At 42.9% G+C, this 22,876-nt stretch overlaps 1 protein-coding gene across 1 annotated transcript in view; it reads left to right on the top strand.

Annotated features, from left to right (window-relative positions):
• LOC126471136 (uncharacterized) overlaps window positions 1-22,876 on the top strand; it is a 260,530-nt gene that overhangs the window by 118,578 nt on the left and 119,076 nt on the right. The window contains exon 7 of the mRNA XM_050099226.1: window positions 1,617-1,733. Coding sequence (XP_049955183.1) covers window positions 1,617-1,733 — 117 coding nt within the window. The remainder of the gene's footprint in view (window positions 1-1,616; window positions 1,734-22,876) is intronic.

The following is a 22,876-nucleotide window of genomic DNA, read 5'->3' as shown; positions in this document are numbered from 1 at the left end:
AAAAGCATTGCACATATGATGACTTCTACTTTCCCTCAGAGTTGAAAGATGATTTGGGTTGACTGTGGTGGTTATGAAAAGGAATAGCTGGGCTGTTCACTCTGCCCCCTCTTTACTTGTCATAGGGTCACTGACCTGTCATGTTAGGTGACCAATTTGATCTGGGAAATGAGAATGCTTTCAGGTCAGGAAAATGAAGTAATGAGTCAGCCTATATTAACTTAGAATGAATACATTACCCAGAAGTAATTTTTGTGAAATAGATGATTTTTCTTTTTCATTGTGATTTTCCATCTTTGAAGGCCCAGGGGCAGACTTTCCTCTTATCCTCCTGAGCCCAAATTTTACACAGCTTTCACGCTCCGGGTATATCTCAAGAAAACTTGTTAAATATTTTAAAATGTGCTATATAAGAACTATCCTACTGAATTTGTGTATTCTTGTTACTAATATTACTTACAAGGAATTATTGAGAATAATGTACAGAGTTATGTTTGCTTCAATCCGTTCACAAAACTGATCTAAAATTCTGTAGTAAATGTGCAGAACTGTGTGGATGAATAGAATGAGTTTAGTTCCACATGATCATTGCTTGCAACTTCAATATTGATTTATACAGATAGATTTTCTAAAAAGTGCTAATACTAGAGTAGAAAATATGATACATATTTTTGAATCAAATTGACATCAGTGATCCCCGCCCCCCTCCCTCCTTGCTCTCTCTCTCTCTCTCTCTCTCTCTCTCTCTCTCTCTCTCTGTGTGTGTGTGTGTGTGTGTGTGTGTGTGTGTGTGTCAGTTGGAAGGAACCATGTATCTTTATAAGATAGAAAAACAATGTTAGAACCTTCTCTTTGCTAGCCTTCATTCTGGCCTCAGTATGATTTATACATCCAGAGACTTCAGATAAAACAAAAACCTCTTAGGGACATTTTCAGTTCAGTAGGTAAGGTGTCGCTTCTGAATTCATTAATTGTCTCATGCATTACATGAAATAAAAAAGAAGTGAGAATTACTACTGTGTATGAACCATTTTGTTTTGCTGAGTAGTCCCTCTGGTAGAGTAATTGGGTGAAGTTTTAATTAGTCACTTGGTGAAACACTCAGGCTACATAAAGTGTACATAATACTAGTGTTATTAATAATTTTCAAATCTCAGTGTCAGTGTTTGTACCTACTACTGACACCTATCACACTTGAAATTGAATGTATTTATTTCATGTGTGTGTGTGTGTGTGTGTGTGTGTGTGTGTGTGTGAGAGAGAGAGAGAGAGAGAGAGAGAGAGAGAGAGAGAGAGAGAGGTGTGTGAATTACTTATATGTTAAGGCCAGTGTTTACAGCATTGTTGATGTACCTTGTTGCTGTAATAATGTAATTCACTTTGATGTGATGCAAAGTGTGAATTTAATTGTGGATATTTGGAATTTTTGATAGGCAGATACATTGTTGGTAATAGATGTTGCCTGTAATTAATAGAAAATGTATGTTAGGATTACAGCCACTGACTCTCTGAAATGTAATACATAATATTTTAATTATTTTCTATGAAATTCTACGTATTCTCCAGTACATATTTTTATGTTTTGATTTGCTGATTTGGAGGGGTAAAATTTACAGAGATGCTTCCTGGGAGAGGGTCCCACATGCTTTTGATGATATGTACACAACTTACCAGCACTGCGATGCGGTGGAATGCCATTGTAAGAAAGGACGCTCCTACTGTGAACGACGAACGTAAGTATTGTTACAGTAACACCTAATGTAATTGTAGCAATTATTAATTCAAACAGATGTACCCCATCAGTCCAAAAAGATTTAAGACTGGATTAATAAAAAATAGAGAAAAGTCAAGATGGTGGTTTTAATGCTTCAGGTGTTTTACATAGTCTTTCTCAATTTGCGGGCAACAAACAGAATGTCTGTGCAACTGCATGAAACTGTCAGAAAAGTCCTTCTTTGGAATGTTGTTCAACTCCCACATCACTTTGGCTTAAATGTTGGTGATGTCGTCAAAGCATTGCATCTACATGCGAATTTCTGCATTTTGTCATTTTGTGGTAGGTTCATATTGATAACACCAAGTCTCATCACCTGTGAAGGTTTTTTCCCCAGAAAGAATTGTCCATGTTTTACATTTCAATCAATTTTCAGCAAGTATCCACATTCCACTTTTCTGTGGGAGTAAAGGTGTGAGGGGGAAACATTACACACACTTTTCTCTTCTTCAAAACATTCTGGAGAATGCCTTGAACACTTGATTTGTAGATAATAGCTTCATTTCTGTTAGTGACATGACAACATCGACACACTACAGCCAAATGTCCAGTTCTTAATACTGCTTGCTTGTAAAATGCCCATCTGTTTATAGTTGTTAGTTCAAGCAGCCACCGGCCAGGGTGGCCGAGTGGTTCTAGGCACTACAGTCTGGAACCGCACGATCGCTACGGTTACAGGTTCGAACCCTGCCTCGGGCGTGGATGTGTGTGATGTCCTTAGCTTAGTTAGGCTTAAGTAGTTCTAAGTTTTAGGGGACTGATGACCTCAGAAGTTAAGTCCCATAGTGCTCAGAGCCATTTTTTTTCAAGCAGCCATTGTTGTTACTATACTGTCGTCGCTTGTATGACAGGAATAAAATCGGTCTCGGAACTTTTTGGACAAACAGTGTGGATATTCCACATAGATAGAACTGCTGTTGTGTATGCAATTATTTCTACAAGGTTTTTTATAGTAATAGCTGTCAAGACATTGAATGTTTATATATGAAGTATCTCATAATCTTTTTCTTTGTACATATAAAATGATTTCTGTTTGTTCTTTTTGTTTTTCTTTGACCACCTGGTTAGTCTCTTACATTACAGCAGGGCTTCACTACTATAAGGCATACAGTAATCTTATTCTCACAGGCAGTATTTATAAATCTCTCTCTCTCTCTCTCTCTCTCTCTCTCTCTCTCTCTCTCTCTCGCACGCACATGCGCGCACACACACACACTAACAATTTTTTTCATTTTCTATGTGAAACATAAAGAAACTAAACATAATGTGTCGTATTATAAAACTTAAATCAGTTACCCGTTGTTTATGCACAAATGGTATTCAGTCCCCTAACTATATGCACTCATCAAAGAGTGTTTTTGACTTCATATGATCCCCTCTGACAGATTCTCACACCTTGAATAATAATCATGAAAAGTAAAAATATGGCAGAAAGACATTTTAATGCTGAGGACTTGTAAACATAAATTACTGTGTCAGCATCAAGTGTGTTATCTTCAACAAAACACATTGCATACACATGTTGACATGGGATTCTCACAAAAGCAAAGATTAATTGCCATTGGGTGACCAAATAACCAGTAAAGTGAACCATTTTAAATTATTTACAATTGCCATTAGATCAAAAGCTTTCATAGAAGCACCTCATTCAGGATTGTGTGCAGAAACTGAGTACCTCACTTTAAAAAATCATTTCATGCAGTTAATTTTATTGTAGACATAAGTACGTAATATAATAACAATCATAACAAGTTTTACCTGTACATTGGCCACCCTCAGATCCTACAGTAATGCAGGCAGTAACTGTGCTGAGTTTAGAGGTGAAGAGTGTTTGCATCATCGTCTTAGGGTACAACTGTACCCCACCAAGTACGCTCTCAGATTGAACAGCTTCAGCTATTTGAACAGGGTCACCGTGTGGCCCTAAAGGAAGCTGGATGGACATATCGAAGGATTACCATTTTGAACCTGTTTTGTTTTCCATTCTGCCTTTGAATCCTTCCATCTGTAACACTTGTGCTCTATATTGCATTTCTTCTTCTCTTACATTGTTTCTTTGCAAATATTTCTTGGCCTCTTGAATCCAGCTGTTAGCTGACTTAACAGCTATTCTGAATAAATGACCAAAGAATATCAGTTTTCACTTGTTTATTGTTTCTATTCTACTTTTTACAGTGTGGTCCATGCGTATGGAACCACCTTTCTAAAACAAAAAGAGATGGATAAACAGAAATTTAAAGTCAAGTAATATGAGATGGGCAAAAAGCTGCGAAGCTGTGTTATTGACGTGGTCATGTTGAAAGCCCCTATTTCTGATACAAATTGTAGTTTTCTAAAGGAAAGTTGGTGACATGTCATGCAGATAGAGACTTATGCAAGAGTTTTATTCATTGTTGAGTTATGTTGCATTTTGCACAGAACAAGGCAAATGCTGGTAATAACACACAAGATTACAGGATATGCTTTGACGTGTTGCCCTGCACATTGTAAGGTAGTTGTTATCTGCTCCAACCATTCCTCATAGGCTTTCACCAACATGTGTACCTGAATGCAATTAAATGCATCAACAATCTGCTCCTTATGGTGTGCAAAGTTTCTGATCTGCACCGAATACACACTTGCCTTCACAGTCCGAAGAGATAGACATATAATGGAATTAAATTCTGGGAATGTGGTGGCCACAGCATTGGGCTCTAAGACCTATTCAGCTCTGGAGGAACCTGATGCAACACCACAACCCTGGAAAGACTCATCACATGTCAGGATGTGCACAAGTATGTTCACGACAGGGCATTAACAAAGAAAGGAACACCAGATAATTAAAAATCGATGCCTTTCATTGCATATTCCAGACCCATTTTTATCGAATGACTCACTTGTGAACTTACCACATAATCAGTTTTATTTCAGAGTTAACCAAACATTCAATGCAGATTTATCCCTGATTAAAAATTCAGAGAGAAAGGGGACCAACAGTTTTATTCCTGACGTACTGAGGAACAATATGGTGGAATCTAAATTTGGATACAGTCATTTTGAGAGGATTTATTTATTTGCTCAAGATGGGGGAACTGTTAAATTCAGACAAAAAGTAAAATGTGTCTTCTTCTTCGTAGTGATGGCACTGTGCTACAGGAAGACTATGTTTCAGTGACTGGAGTTGAAGTGGACCAAAGACGGCGTCAGTTCGCGAAGTATCAGCAGGCGGTAGTAGACCACAACCCCTCCCTGGAGTTTGTACTAGCCCTGTTTTTTGAGGTTGAAAATGTACCAGTGTGTGGATGTTCAGACCGCATAAAACTTAAAAGCACAGCTGCCCCAGCATCAGTTTGCCAGCTTCTCTCCTGATCAACAGCTGTAGCAAGATGTGTTTGACACTTGCTACCTTGAGTCAGAGTAATGTTTGCTGCTCATTACCTTGAGCAGAAGGTAGAAATATCAATTGTGTATAAGTGCCACTGTTTACAACTGACGAGTGTCACAATGTCCACCATGTGGTAAGCCATTATTGCCACTACTTCCTTTTTGTCATCTCACTGCCTTATTGTTTCATCTCTGATATGTGTTTGGAGTCTCACATGAATTCATCTCTCACCAGCAATGAAAAATTCTAGCATCATTTCAGTTCTTTTGGTAATTATGTATGTTGATTCCTACATTCATTCATTACTGGTCTGTACATTAGCTACTTGTCTGGTCAGTGAAGGCTGCTCAGCTATATCTTTGTAAATTCTAGAAGAATATATCATATTGTATAAAATTCACTTGGTTCAGAGTTGTATCCCCTGTGCTCTTTCCTCAGTCACCTAACTAATTGGGATCTCCTGCAAGTAGGAATGATGTTGATTGCCTTCCATGGTCAGGAGTGAGTTGCATCTCTATTAAAATTTCTGGCAGTTTGCAGATGCCTGCCAAAGAGGCAGAACCAGTTGCTACAGCCTGAGAAATGTGTTGAGCTACAGCACGTAGGGACGCAGTGGGAGGGGTGGGAGATGTGGAGGAGGGGGAGGGTTTGCACCAGACAGCTAGCTGGTAATGCGGTGTGATGCACTGTTGTGGTAAAAGAAAGTTGAAAGTGTCCTGCCTTGATACAGTAATGATTGCAGTACATATTCATGTAACTACTGCCCTGAATGGAGGAGAACCCAGTAATATGAGAACCTTGTATTCCACACCAGACTAACTTTCAGTTCACCACTTACCTTCAGCAGATCCATCTAGGGAGGACTGGCATCCGACATTTATATCTGATTCTCTTTGTCTTCCTCTTTGTTCACATAGCAATTAGCTTCATCCATAAACATTACGGTATACAGGGAATGGCTGTTTTGCACTATTTCTGCAATCTGAACCCGATGGATCGGGATGAGCCTTGTGAGGATGCTATTATGTCTACCTAAAATTCTCATCATTGATGTATAGCTGTGAGATGTGAGGAGTACTGTGCTCTGGACTCTTGCTAAAGATGTCAGGACACCTGTTGATGTTGCTTCATCCTTAACAGTTTTCCATCATTCACCTTTCGGTTTGTCGGCGACAGGGTCACTTTCATGGAATTTCGCAAAATGTTTCACCACTGCATTGTGGGTAATTTTTGGTCTGTCTGGTTGGGATTGGTTGAAATCCTCTGTGCTGGCCCTGGGTGGCCGAGCGGTTCTAGGCACTACAGTCTGGAACCGCGAGACCGCTATGGTCACAGGTTCGAATCCTGCCTCGGGCATGGATGTGTGTGATGTCCTTAGGTTAGTTAGGTTTAAGTAGTTCTAAGTTCTAGGGGACTGGTGACCTTAGATGTTAAGTCCCATAGTGCTCAGAGCCATTTGAATCATTTTTGAAATCCTCTGCAATAACACAGTTGCTCCCTCTCTTGACATCAGAACAATTTCAATGTGTTTAGCTTGTGTTAATGATATCAGCTTCTAGGAAGAAACATCACTCGTAACTAGAATGAATGAAACTATGCTCAAATGAGACACAATTGTTTTTCTCATTTAATTTTCTATCTGTTTGGTATGTGATATGACCCCCCCCCCCCCCTGTCAGTTTGTAAATTATGACTTTACCTAAGATGGAAGCCTCAAAAATGGCTGCCATATTGGGACGGTGGCCTCACATGTTTTATATTTCTCCTCTCTCACACTACCTGACTTTAAATTTCTGTTTATATACCTGATTTTGTTTTAGAAAGGTAGTTGAACACGTATGGACCTCTCTGTACATTCAGGTGTATTTCAGCATTGCTTCCCAAGTTCCATTAGTCTGTTGTTTTTAGTGAGCACAGCATTTTCTTCTCCAATGCTTCTAGTTTATTCAAGTTGTAACTCAATACTGAACATTCATTGGCATATAGGCATTCTGGTTTCACTACTTTATTGTAGTGCTATATTTTATAGTTCTTAGATAAGCATTTTCGGTTGTTAGCATTCTTCATGATAATGTGATCTCTTTTCGCCTTGTGGATCCTTCGCTTTATGTGAGAGTTTGCTGCACTATTTTCTTGGCTTATTTTTCCAGAATATTTGAATTTTCTTTCTTTCTATGTTTGATCAATACCTGTTACTAAAAATGGTTATGATTTTTTAAAAGAATTCCTCTAGCCTGTTTTGTTGTCTAACTGCATTTGTTAGACTGCCTTTAACTACAGCAAAAATCATCAGAAAAACTCAGACAATTTACCTGAACTCCTCTGTTCTTTCTCTGCTGTATTATTGGTGGAATTTTATGTTCTATTTTTCATTCCAGTTTCTGAACATTTTCTCCAGAATGTAGTTGAGAAGGATTAGAAATCAATCATCCGTGTGGTCTCACTGCCAAATTTATTTAAAGGTTCTTGATGGTTCACTGTTAAATTTTATTTTTAAGATTGTGTCTATAAGATTCTCACGTGTTAATTTTGATTCCAAATTCTCCCATTACTTTATATATAATTCCCTTTTCAACATAATCAAACGCATTTTTAAAATCTGTGAAAGTTACATCTTTGTCTTTAAACTTTTGTAATCTGTGGTGAATTGTAAATTTGAAATTTAAAAATCCCTTCTTTCTAAGTCAGCCCTTATATTCCCACAAATGACTGTCAAATGTTGAGCCTGACCTTTTCAGTAAAATTTTTGAGAATAATTTATAAGCAGTTGGTGAAAGGGATATACAAGGGATGAGCAAAAATGTGAGAACACAGTGAAAAATGCATGCTTTAACATACATGCAGATGCTAGCTAAGCCTGCAGGTTGCACTGTTGTATTTGACCATGAACGGCACCTGTGGAGTCTCAATACTTTGCAAGTGTCAGGGGTGGTAAGAACAGTGTCCTGTGTAGTTATGAGTGAATTATGATGTAGCTCAGCGCATTTGAATGTGGGCAAAATGTTGGTGCTCGTATGGTGAGTGCTTTCATATCCAAGGTGACCGAAGTGTTTGGTTTTTAAAGAGGCATTGTACTGAAGGTTTACATTGCATATGAGGAAAGCGGAGAAACATCATTCATTAAGTCACAACACGGACAAAACTGTGTGCTGCGTGGTCATGACAGATGGACATTCAAGAGGATTGTGATGAAAAATAAAGAGGACGACACCTGCAAAAGTATCTGCAGAACTAAATGTTACACTCGCAGGCCATGTCGTCATCAAAACAACACAAAGAGAGCTCCACAAGTAGGGAGGTAGATGGCGAGGTGGAATTCCAAAACCACTCATCAGTGATTCAGATGCCCGTAACAGGGAAATGTGGTGCCAGACTATAAAACCTGGACAATGTAGCAATGGAAGAATGTCATTTGGTTGGATGAGTCTTGTTTCACAATGTTTCCAACTTCTGGCTGAGTATACGTTGCAAGAGTAAAACAAGGCAGCAGTTGTGTAATGATTTGGGCGGTCATATCATTGAATTCCATGTTCCCCAAGGTTACTCTGCAAGATCACATTACTGCCAAGGATTATGTGAACATTTTGGCTGATCAGGTCCATCACATGGTTCGGTGTTTATTCAGCAGTGGTGATTCTGTGTTCTAAGACGACAGGGCCCCTGTTCACACAGCTTGCGTCATCCAGGACTGGTTTAATGAGCACGAAGTGTCGCCCTCCCCGCCTTCCCCTCTGGCCACCATAGTCACCAGGCCGCTCTTCTGCGGCCGTCTCTCTGCGTGGTACTGATTCCTCAAGTGCTGCTTCTCTTGCCCCTTCGGCCTTCCCTTCCGTGGCTACCCCCTGGGAGGAGGGTCAGGCCCGTCGTCTAGGGGCAAAACCTTTCCCCCGTTATCTAGTTTGCACCAGGACTGATGGAGATACTTTCACCAGTGTCAAACCTTTATTCTTTGTGGAACACATTGAAGACAAGTTCGGCGAAGTGGACTCCCTGAGCAAGATGCGGTCGGGTTCGTTGCTGATAAAAACTGCTTCGGCTGCCCAATCTGCGGCCCTTCGTGCCTGTACCCATCTTGGCACAATTCCCGTGTCCATTACCCCTCACCAGTCTCTAAATATGGTACAAGGTGTGATTTTTCACAGAGACCTCATCTTCAAACTGATGAGGAACTTCGGGACAATCTCGGACAGCGGGGTGTTCACTTTATTCGGCGTGTTCAGAAGGGTCCTAAAGATAATCGTATTGATACTGGTGCCTTTATCCTGGCCTTTGAAGGGGATACCCTTCCTGAGAAAGTTAAGATTATGGTCTATCGCTGTGATGTGAAGCCGTACATCCCACCTCCTATGCGGTGTTTTAAGTGCTTGCGTTTTGGCCACATGTCTTCTCGCTGTTCCCAGGACCCTCTCTGTGTTGACTGTGGACGTCCACTCCATGAGGGGAGTCCCTGTGTTCCCTCTCCTGTATGTGTAAATTGTCATGGTAGTCATTCTCCACGTTCAGCAGATTGCCCAGTCTATAAGAAAGAAAAAAAGATACAGGAGTATAAGTCCCTTGATCGTTTAAGCTACACAGAGGCCCGTAAGAAATATGCACGATTGCACCCTGTGTCCATGACATCTAGTTACGCCTTGGTTACATCTTCATCCCTTCCTCCCCCTTCCTTATCCCCATCCCGGACCCCTCTCCTTCCCCCCTCCCCTGCGGCTCCCACACCTTCTCCTCTGGGCGCTGCTCCCCCTCCCCAGCTGGAGAAGTGTCCCACTCCTTCGGCATCTGCCGGTCAAGGGCGCCTCTCCCGGGATGCCCCTTCCCGGCACCTTCCAGGTCAAAGGTCTGCTGCAGCGCGGCGACCGCGAGAGCCGCGGTCTATCGGCCCCCAGGTCGCCCGGTCTCTTTCTGTTCCTGATCTTGCTGCAGCTGGCTCCATTATGCCACACAGCCCTCCTCGATCTCAGCCTGAAAAGAAGAAGAAACATAAGTCCCGGGACAAAGAGCCTCTGGTGTCACCGGAGGTCCCTTCCCCGGCTTCACAACCGGATTCTGACCTGTCGTTTATGGATGTCGCCCCCTCCTTGTCGGTGACGGGTGGGGACCCGGCGGTATGACTGGATTTAGCGTGTTCAGCCCTCATTTAACCCATCGTTCTGTGGTTCTCCAATGGAATTGTAATGGCTACTATCGTCACCTTCCGGAATTGAAATCCCTTCTTTCGTCCTACTCAGCAGCTTGTGTGGTTCTCCAGGAATCTCATTTTACTGATGCTCACTCACCGACCCTCCGTGGGTTCCGTGTTTTCTGTCGAAATCGGGTCGGACCCTTGCGGGCTTCTGGTGGCGTTTGTACGTTGGTCCGTACAGACATTGCTAGCACGTGGATTCCTCTCCAAACTACATTGGAAGCGGTTGCTGTTAGGGTCCACTTAGACTCTGCAGTCACAGTATGCAATCTTTATCTCCCTCCTGACAGGACTCTTACACCTGCTGCCTTAACCACCCTTCTTCAGCAACTTCCTCCTCCCTTCCTCCTCCTTGGGGATTTTAATGCTCATCATCCTTTGTGGGGCAGTGCCTTTCCATCTAGACGAGGTCTTCTTATAGACCAATTTATTGCAGACCACGACCTGTGCCTTCTTAATGATGGCTCCCCTACTCATTTCAGTGCTGGTCATGGTACCTTTTCTGCCATTGATCTTTCTCTTTCTTCTCCGTCTCTCCTCCCTTCATTACACTGGTCGCCACACGACGACCTTTGTGATGGTGACCATTTCCCGTTGATTATCACGCTCCCTTCCCGCTCCCCGATGGAGAGGTTACCTCGTTGGTCTTTCCACCGCGCCGATTGGCCTCTATATACTGCACAGGTCGAGTTTTCTCCCTCTTTGTCGGGTTGTATTGATGACGTCCTACGTGACGTGTCTGACGCGATTGTTCGCGCTGCTAACCTTGCTGTCCCGCGCTCATCTGGACAATTTCGTCGTCGGCAAGTCCCGTGGTGGAGTACGGCCATTGCCATTGCCATCCGTGATCGCCGTCGAGCTTTGCAACACTTTAAGAGGCACCCATCTGTAGCCAGCCTTTCTACCTTTAAGCGCCTTCGCGCTAAAGCCCGTTATTTAATCAAACAGAGCAAGCGGATATGTTGGGAACGATTCGTTTCTTCCCTTGGTTCCACTGTCCCTCTGTCACGGGTATGGGCTACACTTCGCTCTCTCCAAGATTGCCATCGGCAGTCCACCCTCCCAGGCCTTCACCTCGAAGATGGCATTTGTACGGACCCATTAGTTCTCGCAGAACATCTTGCGACCCATTTTGCAGTGGCATCAGCGTCGGCCTCCTATCCAGCTGCTTTCCTTCATCAAAAACAGCAGGCTGAAGCTGTCACCTTATGTTTCACCACTTGTGAGTCAGAATCTTACAACGAACCTTTCACTGAATGGGAATTTCTTTCTGCTCTATCTTCTTCTCACGATACGGCCCCTGGCCCAGATTCCATTCATAACCAGCTGCTTGAACATCTCAGTGCTCCACAACGGCACCATCTTCTTCGGGTGTTTAACCGTATCTGGCTCCAGGGTGACTTCCCTTCTCAGTGGACGGATAGCATTGTGGTTCCTGTCCTTAAGCCTGGTCAGAACCCCCTATCTGTTGACAGCTATCGGCCAATTAGTTTGACCAATGTTGGTTGTAAGTTACTTGAACGGCTGGTAGCCCGTCGGCTCACTTGGGTCCTCGAATCTCGGGATCTATTGTCCCCTTACCAGTGTGGCTTTCGAGAGGGACGATCTCCAATCGATCATTTACTTCGCTTGGAATCCGCAGTTCGGCAGGCTTTTTCCCAGCGCCGCCATTTGGTTGCAGTGTTTTTTGACCTTCGCAAGGCCTATGACACGGCCTGGCGCCATCACATCTTACTAACCCTTCATCAGTGGGGTCTTCGGGGCCCACTCCCGATTTTCATCCGCCAGTTCCTGATCCATCGGTCATTCAGAGTTCGAGTTGGTACTGCTTTTAGTTCTCCACGGACCCAGGAGACGGGCATCCCACAGGGTTCTGTCTTGAGTGTCCTTCTTTTCCTCATTGCTATCGATGGACTTGTGGCCTCTGTCGGTCCCTTGGTCGCCCCTGCCCTGTATGTGGATGATTTCTGCATTTGGGTTAGTTCCTCCTCGATGCCATCTGTAGAACGGCAGCTCCAGGTGGCTATACGGCGTGCCTCTGCATGGACCCTCTCACACGGGTTTCAATTCTCTCCTTTAAAATCGCGGGTGGTCCACTTCTGTCGCCGTACTACGGTCCACCCTGATCCAGAGCTCTATCTCGCTGTACAAAGATTGCCTGTGGTTCCACAGTTTCGTTTCCTAGGTCTTCTTTTCGACAACAAGCTCACTTGGCTGCCCCATATCAGACTCCTGAAGGTAGGATGTTTCCGTAAACTCAATGTCCTTCGCTTCCTTGCCCACTCCTCTTGGGGTGCGGACCGTTCCCTCCTCCTCCGTCTTTATCGTGCTCTAGTTCTGTCACGTTTGGACTATGGTTGTCAAGTTTATGGTTCAGCTGCTCCTTCCACGCTGCACGTGCTGGATCCGGTCCACCATCGTGGTATCCGTTTGGCCACCGGTGCCTTCCCTACTAGCCCTGTTGATAGTCTCCTGGTTGAAGCTGGGATCCCCCCCCTTTCTGTTCGGCGGTCCCAGCTTCTGGTGTCTTATGCCCTTACTATCCGTTCTTCTCCCGCTCATCCTTCCTATTCTATCCTATTCCCAGACCATGGACGTCGCCCGCCTGACTCCCGCCCTTGGGCGGGTTTACCGGTTGGACTGCGCCTTGCGTCTCTTAACCGTGATTTTCGGCTTCCTTCTTTGTCCTGTCTTCCTCGCTCCCTCCCCTCCACCCCTCCTTGGTTAGTTCCTCGGCCTCGAATTTGGATGGATCTCTGCCGCGGTCCGAAAGATTCCATCCCCCCGGTGGTGTTCCGTTCCTTTTTCCGCCAAATTTTATGGGAGTTTCGGGATGCTGTTGTTTTTTACACTGATGGCTCTAAATCTGCTGATCATGTTGGGTATGCCTTCACGTCCTTTGTTGGAACGGAAAATCATCTACTGCCACCCTCATGTGGGGTGTTTACTGCGGAATTAATGGCAATTTCCCGGGCCCTTACCTTTATTAAACAATCCCAACACAACCGCGTTTTGTTATGTACGGACTCGATGAGTGGCCTTCTTGCTATTGACCGGTGTTTTTCGCGCCATCCCTTAATCTCTGCCATCCATGACCATCTCGCTGATCTTCACCGTGCTGCTTGTTCCATTGACTTCCTATGGATCCCGGGCCATGTGGGTATCCCGGGTAATGAGCTCGCTGATCGTTTGGCTGGGGGAGCAGTTATTTACCCCCCGTTTTCTGTAACCCCTCCTGCAGCGGATTTACGGCTTCACATCAAATCCCACTTTGCACAGTCATGGGCCAATTCTTGGGAGGCTACTCCACTGTCTAATAAACTTCGTGCCATTAAGGTGAATCCAGGCCCATGGCGTTCTTCCTTTCGCCTCTCCCGCAAGGACTCGACCACACTGTGTCGTCTCCGCATTGGCCATACCAGGCTGACCCATGGTTTCCTTTTGCGTGATGAGCCACCCCCGCTATGTGGTTGTGGAGCCTTCCAGTCAGTGGCCCACATTTTGGTTGAATGCCCCCTTCTTTTGGCTTTGCGTGCTAAGTACAGACTCCCCCACACTTTACCTTTGATGTTGGCTGACGATTCCCGGATGGTCTCTCTGGTTCTAGATTTCCTCCGGGAGAGTGGTTTTTATTCTCAGTTTTAAAGTTTTTAATCTCCCTCTGGTGTTGGGGCAGGGCGGTGAGTGTTTGGGTGTCTCCCACTGTAGGCAGTGTTCAGAGATTCCCGATTCACCTCCCTGACCGGAATCCTCTTTTCTTTCCCTTTTACTCTGTTTTTCCTCTTCTTTTTAAGGCTTGGTTAGTTTTTCTATTCCCATATGTACTTTCTGCATTATAGCAGTTGTACCTTTTAAGTCACAGGTGGTCTTGCCTATGCTGCTTCAGCATAGTGTTGGGTTCGTTCTCTTGCCAACTTCCCTCATTTGTTTTTACTATTGACAACGTGACTGCCCTTTTACGTTCCCCTTTTTCCGTTTTATTGTTCTGACTTTTCTGAGATGTCCCGTTAGCAGAATGGAGTCTCTTTGAAACAAGGGACTGATGACCTTGCTGTTTGGTCCCTTTAACCTCAAACAACCAACCAACCAACCAACCATAGTCACCAGATCTCAACATTATTGAGTTTATGGTGTACTTTAGAGAGAAGGGTGCATGATCACTTTCCACCCTTATCTGAATGTGCCACTATTTTGCAGGAAGAGTGGTATAAGATCTGCTTGAAAACCATAAAAGAACTGCATTTGTACATTCTGAGATGACTGTAAGCTGTTTTGAATGCCGTTTTGCCTACACTGTAATATGCATGGTAATGTGTTGTGCATTTGGTGTTTGCATACTTTGTTCATTCCCCTGTACCTCTATAGTTATTGGTGTCTCATTTGTCGCCTTCCTTGCGTGAAGGGTGAATTACTATCACTTTCCATTCTTGAGGAATCTTTCCTGTTTCCAAGACATCTGCAGAAATTAAGTGTAGAGCTTTTATGATTTTTGGTTTGAGTCACTTTAAAGCTCGATATTTATAGTATCTTCTCTTTTTGAGTTTCACTCACTTCCTTCATTTTATCAAGTGTGGGAGGTACATTTTTTTCTATATTTTGATGAATATCTTGAAATTTTAATGATTTGGTTGTGGGAGTTATAGAAACTAATAAAAATCTTTGGCAAGTATTTCATAGTTTTCACTGTGCTCCTTAAACCGGTTCTGCCATTTATTTCTCTAAAACAAGTCCTTTGGTGCTTCATATCCTTTTAATTTACACCCAGTTTTAATAGAATATCTGGGCTCTAAGCTTCTATTAGCTCTATTTACATTCCCTGCTCTTACTCTTCTTTGTTTTACACTGAAGAGCCAAAGAAACTGGTACACTTGCCTAATATCGTGTAGGGCCTCCATGAGCATGCAGAAGTGCTGCAGCACGACATGGCATGGTCTCGACTGATGTCTGAAGTAGTGCAGGGAGGGAACTGACACCATGAATCCTGCAGGGCTGTCCATAAATCCATAAGAGTACAAGGGGGTGGAGATCTCTTGTGAACAGCATATTGCAATGCATCTCAGATTTGTGCAATAATGTTCATGACTGGTGAGTTTGGTCGCCAGTGGAAGTGTTTAAACTCAGAAGAGTATTCCTGTCGCCACCCTGTAGCAATTCTGGATGTGTGGGGTGTCGCATTGTCCTTCTGGAATTGCCCAAGTCCATTAAAATGCACAATGGACACGAGTGGATGCAGGTGATCAGACCGGATGCCTATGTATGTGTCACCTGTCAGAGTCATATATAGACATATAAGGGGTTCCTTATCACTCTATCTGCAAATGCCCCACTGGCTTGAACAGTCCCCTGCTGATGTGCAGAGTCCATGGATTCATGAGGTTGTCTCCAAGCACATGCATGTCCATCCACTCAATACAATTTAAAACGAGACTTGTCTGACCAGACAACATGTTTCCAGTCATCAACAGTCCAATTTCAGTGTTGACAGGTCCAGGCGAGGCGTAAAGCTTTGTGTCATACAGTCATCAAGGGTACGTGACTGGGCCTTCGGCTCTGAAAGCCCATATCAATGATGTTTCGTTGAATGTTTCACACGCTGACACTTGTTGATGTCCCAGCATTCAAATCTGCAACAATTTGCAGATGGGTTGCACTTCTGTCACGTTGAACGATTCTCTTCAGTTGTCTTTGGTCCCATTTTTGCAGGATCTTGTTCTGGCTGCAGAAATGTCAGAGGTTTGACGTTTTACCAGATTCCTGATACAGTACACTCGTGAAATGGTCTTACAGGAAAATCAACATTTCATTCCTACCTCGGAGATGCTGTGTCCCATTGCTTGTGCACCGACTATAACACCACGTTGAAACTCACTTAAATCTGAATAACTGCCATTTTAGCAGCAGTGACCGATCTAATAACAGCGCCAGACACTCGTTGTCTTATACAGAGTGGTCCATTGATAGTGACCGGGCCAAATATCTCATGAAGTAAGCATGAAACGGAAAAACTACAAAGAACAAAACTCGTCTAGCTTGAAGGGGGAAACCAGATGGCGCTATGGTTGGCCCACTAGATGGCGCTGCCATAGGTCAAATGGATATCAACTCGGTTTTTTTTTAAATAGGAACCCCCATTTTTCATTAAGTATTCATGTAGTACGTAAAGAAATATGAATGTTTTGGTTGGACTCCTTTTTTTGCTTTGTGATAGGTGGTGCTTCAATAGTCACAAATGTATATGTACGTGGTATCACGTAACATTCCGCCAGTGCGGACAGTATTTGCTTCGTGATACATTACCCATGTTAAAATGGACCATTTACCAACTGCGGAAAAGGTCGATATCGTGTTGATGTATGGTTATTGTGATCAAAATCCCTAATGGGCATGTGCTGTGTACGCTGCTCGGTATCCTGGGCGACATCATCCAAGTGTTCGGACCGTTCGCTACATAGTTACATTATTTAAGGAAACAGGAAGTGTTCAGCCATATGTGAAACGTCAACCATGACCTACAACAAATGATGATGCCCAAGTAGGTGTTTTAGCTGCTGTCGCGGCTAATCCGCACATCAGTAGCAGACAAATTGCGCGAGAATTGGGAATATAAAAAACGCTGGTGTTGAGAATGCTACATCAACATCGATTGCACATACCATATTTCTATGCACCAGGAATTGCGTGGTGACGACTTTGAACGTCACGTACAGTTCTGCCACTGGGCATAAGAGAAATTACGGGACGATGACAGATTTAGCCACAAAGCGTCATTCACCAACAGCGGTAACGTAAACCGGCATAATATGCACTATTGGGCAACGGAAATTCCACGATGGCTGCGACAAGTGGAACATCAGCGACCTTGGGGGTTAATGTTCGGTGCGGCATTATTGAAGGAAGGATAATTGGCCCCCATTTTATTGAAAGCAATCTAAGTGTTGCAATGTATGCTGATTTCCTACATAATGTTCTACCGATGTTGCTACATGATGTTTCACTGCATGACAGGATGGCGATGTACTTCCAACATGATGGATGTTCGGTGCAGTTGAAGCGGTATTGAATAGCATATTTCATGACAGGTGGATTGGTCATCGAAGTACCATACCGTGGCCCGCATGTTCACCGGATCTGACGTCCCCTGATTTCTTTCTGTGGGGAAAGTTGAAGGATATTTGCTATCGTGATCGACCGACAACGCCTGACAACATGTGTCAGCGCATTGTCAATGCATGTGCGAACATTATGGAAGGTGAACTACTCGCTGTTGAGAGGAATGTCATTACACGTATTGTCAAATGCATTGAGGTTGACGGGCATAATTTTGAGCATTTATTGCATTAATGTGGTAATTACAGGTAATCACGCTGTAAAAGCATGCATTCTCAGAAATGATAAGTTCACAAAGGTACATGTATCAACCGAAATAAAATGTTGAAACGTACCTACGTTCTGTATTTTAATTTAAAAAACCTGCCTGTTACCAACTGTTTGTCGAAAATTGTGAACCATATGCTTGTGACTATTACAGTGCCATCTATCACAAAGCGAAAAAAGTGATTTAACTAAAACATTCATGTTTCTTTACGTACTACACGAATATGTAATAAAAAATGGGAGTTCCTATTTAAAAAAACACAGTTGATATCCATTTGACTCGCATGTAATGACAGTGGCACGTAAAGTGCCCTCCGCCACACACCGTTGGGTGGCTTGCGTAGTATAAATGTAGATGTAGATGTATGGCAGTGCCATCTAGCGGGCCAACCGTAGTGCCATCTGGTTTCCTCCTTCAAGCTAGATAAGTTTTGTTCTTTGTAGTTTTTTCGTTTGATGCTTATTTCGTGAGATATTTGGCCTGGTCACGATCAATGGACCATCCTGTATAGTCATTGCCGTCCACAGCTCTGTATTCTGCCTGTTTACATATCTCTGTATTTGAATACGCATGCCTATACTAGTTTCTTTGGCACTTCAGTGCATGAAAGTTCAGTGTTCAATCTTTCCAGAGCATTTCCACATTTTCCATGCACTTGTACCTTCTGTTTTCTTCTTTTCTCACCATGCCTTTTTCATAGTTTTGTGCTACTCAAATTTTTATTTGTTGCATTGTTTATTTCTTTATTTAGTTTTTGCCAGTCACTGTGTTGAATTTTTTTCATTTTGTCTTGAAATTTTCACAGTCTTTCTTGAATGGCACTGTGTTATATTTCCTTAGCAACTTCATTCTTCTTTCTAATTTGTAAGGCAGAAATTTGGATTTAATTTTAAAGGAATATTGATCTAAGTCAAATTTACCATGCGTCATTACTTTAGCATCGTAATAAATTTGCTCCTATTTCTTTGAGATATAGCCACATCATCCAGTTAGATTCACCAATATTGATATTTTCTGTGCTCATTTGTGCATTCAGATCACCTAGTAATATTAAAATATTGATATATTTGATAATTCGTTTTTCAGAACGTTCCAGAATTCTTAGTTTTTGTGTTATTCTTGTCATCAGTACTGTACATCAGGGATCAATCAAATGAGGCAGCACTGTTTTATACAGAGTGCCCTTGTATTCAGGAGAAAGAAAGCTCCAGTCTTCATGGTTTAGGTTTTCTGGGTTTTCCCTGAATTACATGTCCAATCCAGCACCACCACCACCAGCAGCAGCAGCAGCACCACCACCACCACCACCACCACAACATTTATTGGAGCATGAATGTTAATGAAAGTGTACCTTTTATTTTTGTGTCTAATGGTTGGAAGAGAGATCCTTTCTGAATTAAATCTGAGTTCTGTTACATTATCCATAATTTTTTTTATCAACATAGGAGGTGATAGCTTTCATAATTTTGATCTCTGGTTTGCCGTTAAAAATTCTACACTTTATTTCTGTTACATTCACATAAAAAAATGTGTTTCTTGAACAGTTTTTGGGGATTGGTATTCTTCTTCTGCCTCCGAAACTGTTGACACGGTATCACCTGTAACCCAAGGCTGGAGCTTACTGCGTGCTGTTGTCTGGAGCCAGATGACCCAAGGGTCTTTTTGCCACACAGTGTTCATCCTCCTCTTCCTGCTGTGTCACTTGCAAGGTGAAGCCCCAAGCTCGGGACTGCCATTGGTGGAATTCACGTGGTGTTGATTTTGGTGTGTAATGAAAAACCTTTTTTTGTTTTAATTCTTTTAATGTTAATCATTATTCTGTGAATTATGTCGTAATTTGACCCATAACTGAGTAGATTTGGCTCATGAAGCTGCATGGAAACTAGAGAATATAGAGAGAAGGCTGAAATTTGGAGGTGATAAGATATTTATTCACTGTAAACAACAAGCACAGTTAAAACCAATGTTGTAAGCAATTTTGTATTTCTTTTGTACAAGAAGTGTCAGTTCACTGAGTCTATAATTGTGGTCTTCACTGCTGAACACTTTCATTTGCAATGTGATGGCTTGCAATGTGTCTTTCTAATATACTAAACAGGTTTTCAATTGTGTTTAGATTGTGAGATTATGGAGATTTCTTTAACTGTCTTGGATGATTGTACATGAACCGTTTCTTATTATCCAGACTGGTATACCGAGGGCCTGTGTTCTGTTGGAAGAAATAACTGTTTTGCCTGCTAGTGCTCACTTGGGGTATATCAGCATTAATCATGTTGTCAGTTAGTCCTCCAATTAATTTTCAACTCTCCACCTCTGATCAAACTTGTGCACCTCAAAACAAAACTTGATATACCCGTATTGTCTGTGATCAGAATGAAATGTTGTGTGTTTCATGTTTACATTGCACAACAGAGGACATGTTTAGTATAATGTGTGTTATACTGTAATAGAACATTTCAGAATGAATAGGTATTGCAATTGTGGAAAACGCAGTTATATAGGTTTTTATTACCCATGGGTGGTCTGAAGTAAACTGAAATAAGCAATCAAAAATAAAATAACTATGTACTGTGTAACATATTCTTAATATTCCTATGTTTAAGTTTGTAGCTATGTGTGTGGTAGCACTCACTAAAGAACAACACAAGTACATACACTAGTTATGTGCATTCTGACTAGTAACGAGACAATTGACCATCACAGATTGTGTTTGAAATGACCACAGGCAGCGGCAATACATGTTTCCAGTCTGGCATGGAATTACTGCTGAATATGTTAAGATTTCACCTGGAGACGTCCAGGCAGGCTGCACTAATACACTACTGGCCATTAAAATTGCTGCACCAAGAAGAAATGCAGATGATAAATGGGTATTCATTGGACAAATATATTATACTCGAACTGCCACATGATTACATTTTCACACAATTTGGGTGCATAGATCCTGAGAAATCAGTACCCAGAACAACCACGTTTGGCCGTAATAGTGGCCTTGATATGCCTGGGCATTGACTCAAACAGAGCTTGGATGGCATGTACAAGTACAGCTACCCATGCAGCTTCAACACGATACCACAGTTCATCAAGAGTAGTGACTGGTGTATTGTGACGAGCCAGTTGCTCGCCCACCATTCACCAGACGTTTTCAATTGGTGAGAGATCTGGAGAATGTGCTTTCCAGGGCAGCAGTCGAACATTTTCTGTATCCAGAAAGGTCCGTACAGGACCTGCAACATGCGGTCGTGCATTATCCTGCTGAAATGTAGGGTTTCGCAGGGATCGAATAAAGGGTAGAGCCACGGGTTGTAACACATCTGAAATGTAACGTCCACTGTTCAAAGTGGCGTCAATGAGAACAAGAGGTGACCGAGACGTGTAACCAATGGCACCCCATACCATTACGCCGGGCGGTACACCAGTATGGTGATGATGAATACACGCTTGCAATGTACGTTCTCCGCGATGTCGCCAAACACGGATGTGACCATCATAATGCTGTAAACAGACCAGGATTCATCTGAAAAAAATGACGTTTGCCATTCGTGCACCCACGTTCGTCGTTGAGTACACCATCGCAGGCGCTCTTGTCTGTGATGCAGCGTCAAGGGTCACCGCAGCCATGGTCTCCAAGCTGATAGTCCATGCAGTTGCAAACGTCTTCGAACTGTTCGTGCAATGGTTGTTGTCTTGCAAACGTCCCTATCTGTTGACTCAGGGATTGAGACGTGGCTGCACGATCCGTTACAGCCATGCGGATAAGATGTCTGTCATCTCGAGTGCTAGTGATACGAGGCCATTGGGATCCAGCACAGTGTTCCGTATTACCCTCCTGAACCCACCGATTCCTTATTCTGCTAACAGTCATTGGATCTCGACCAACGTGAGCAGCAATATCGCAATAGATAAACCGCAATCACGATAGGCTACAATCCGACCTTTATCAAAGTCGGGAAAGTGATGGTATGCATTTCCCCTACTTACACAAGGCATCACAACAACGTTTCACCAGGCAGCGCCAGTCAACTGCTGTTTGTGTATGAGAAATTAGTTGGAAACTTTCCTCATGTCAGCACTTTGTAGGTGTCACCACCAGCGCCAACCTTGTGTGAATGCTCTGAAAAGCTAATCATTTGCATATCACAGCATCTTCTTCCTGTTGGTTAAATTTCGCATCTGTAGCACGTCACCTTTGTGGTGTAGCAATTTTAATTGCCAATAGTGTATGTCATCGGGAGTACGTGGTATGTCCTTGTAGACAGAGTCTTTTAGCTTTCCCCACAGAAAAAAGTCTAGAATTGTAAAATCCGGGGAATGGGCCAGACAAGGTATAGGTCTTCTGTGTCCAGTCCAACAATTTGGAGACAATTTGTGAAGACATTATGTAATATTCCATGCACTATGGGCTGGGGAGCCATTGTGTTGGTACAAGTTCCTCCTACTGTGTAGAGGAACATCTTCTAGCATCCGTGGAAGATGGCTTGTTAGGAGTGTGAGTACTCATGCGCATTCAGTGTTCTGTGTTTGACAAAGGGGCCTAAGAGCTGATGATTCACTGTCCCACACCACATGTTTACACTCCATGGACACTGATGTTCCACCTGATGCAGTTAATCGGGATTGTCAATAGACCAGGGGTGCATGTTTCGGCGGTTTACATGGCTATGAGTGGTAAATATGACTTCATCACTAAACACGATATATGGTACATCTGGAGTATCCTGTCTCAGTGCCCATGTACAGAGTTAACTTGATTCTCATAATCATTTCCTTGCAGCTCTTGATGGAGAGAGATATTATAGGTATGGAATCTGTGTTAATAGAGAATGTCTACCAGTAGTACACTTGCCTGACTCATCCCACTTGCTGTGTGATGGTGCCGGAACTAATGTGCTGATCAACTGCTGTAGCAGCAAGAACATTAATTCCCCCTGTACTGTCATCACTTGTTTGTGTTACATTGTCTTGGTGATACACTACCACTTTCACATAACTGGTTGAAAAGATTGATAAATAATTGCCTAGATGGTTGGCAAGTGTTGGGATATCTTGCTGCATAAACCATACAAGAATGAACTACATTCTTCGTATGCTCTTCATACACCATGAGCATGTTTGCTTTTTCTGTATTGATAAATACCATCATCCGCTCATGACCTACTGCTTGGACTGTCACACACTAACTGA

Source organism: Schistocerca serialis, chromosome 3 (assembly GCF_023864345.2).
Source record: "Schistocerca serialis cubense isolate TAMUIC-IGC-003099 chromosome 3, iqSchSeri2.2, whole genome shotgun sequence".
Taxonomy (NCBI): Eukaryota; Metazoa; Arthropoda; class Insecta; order Orthoptera; family Acrididae; genus Schistocerca; species Schistocerca serialis.
This window is presented reverse-complemented; position numbering and strand designations above follow the sequence as displayed.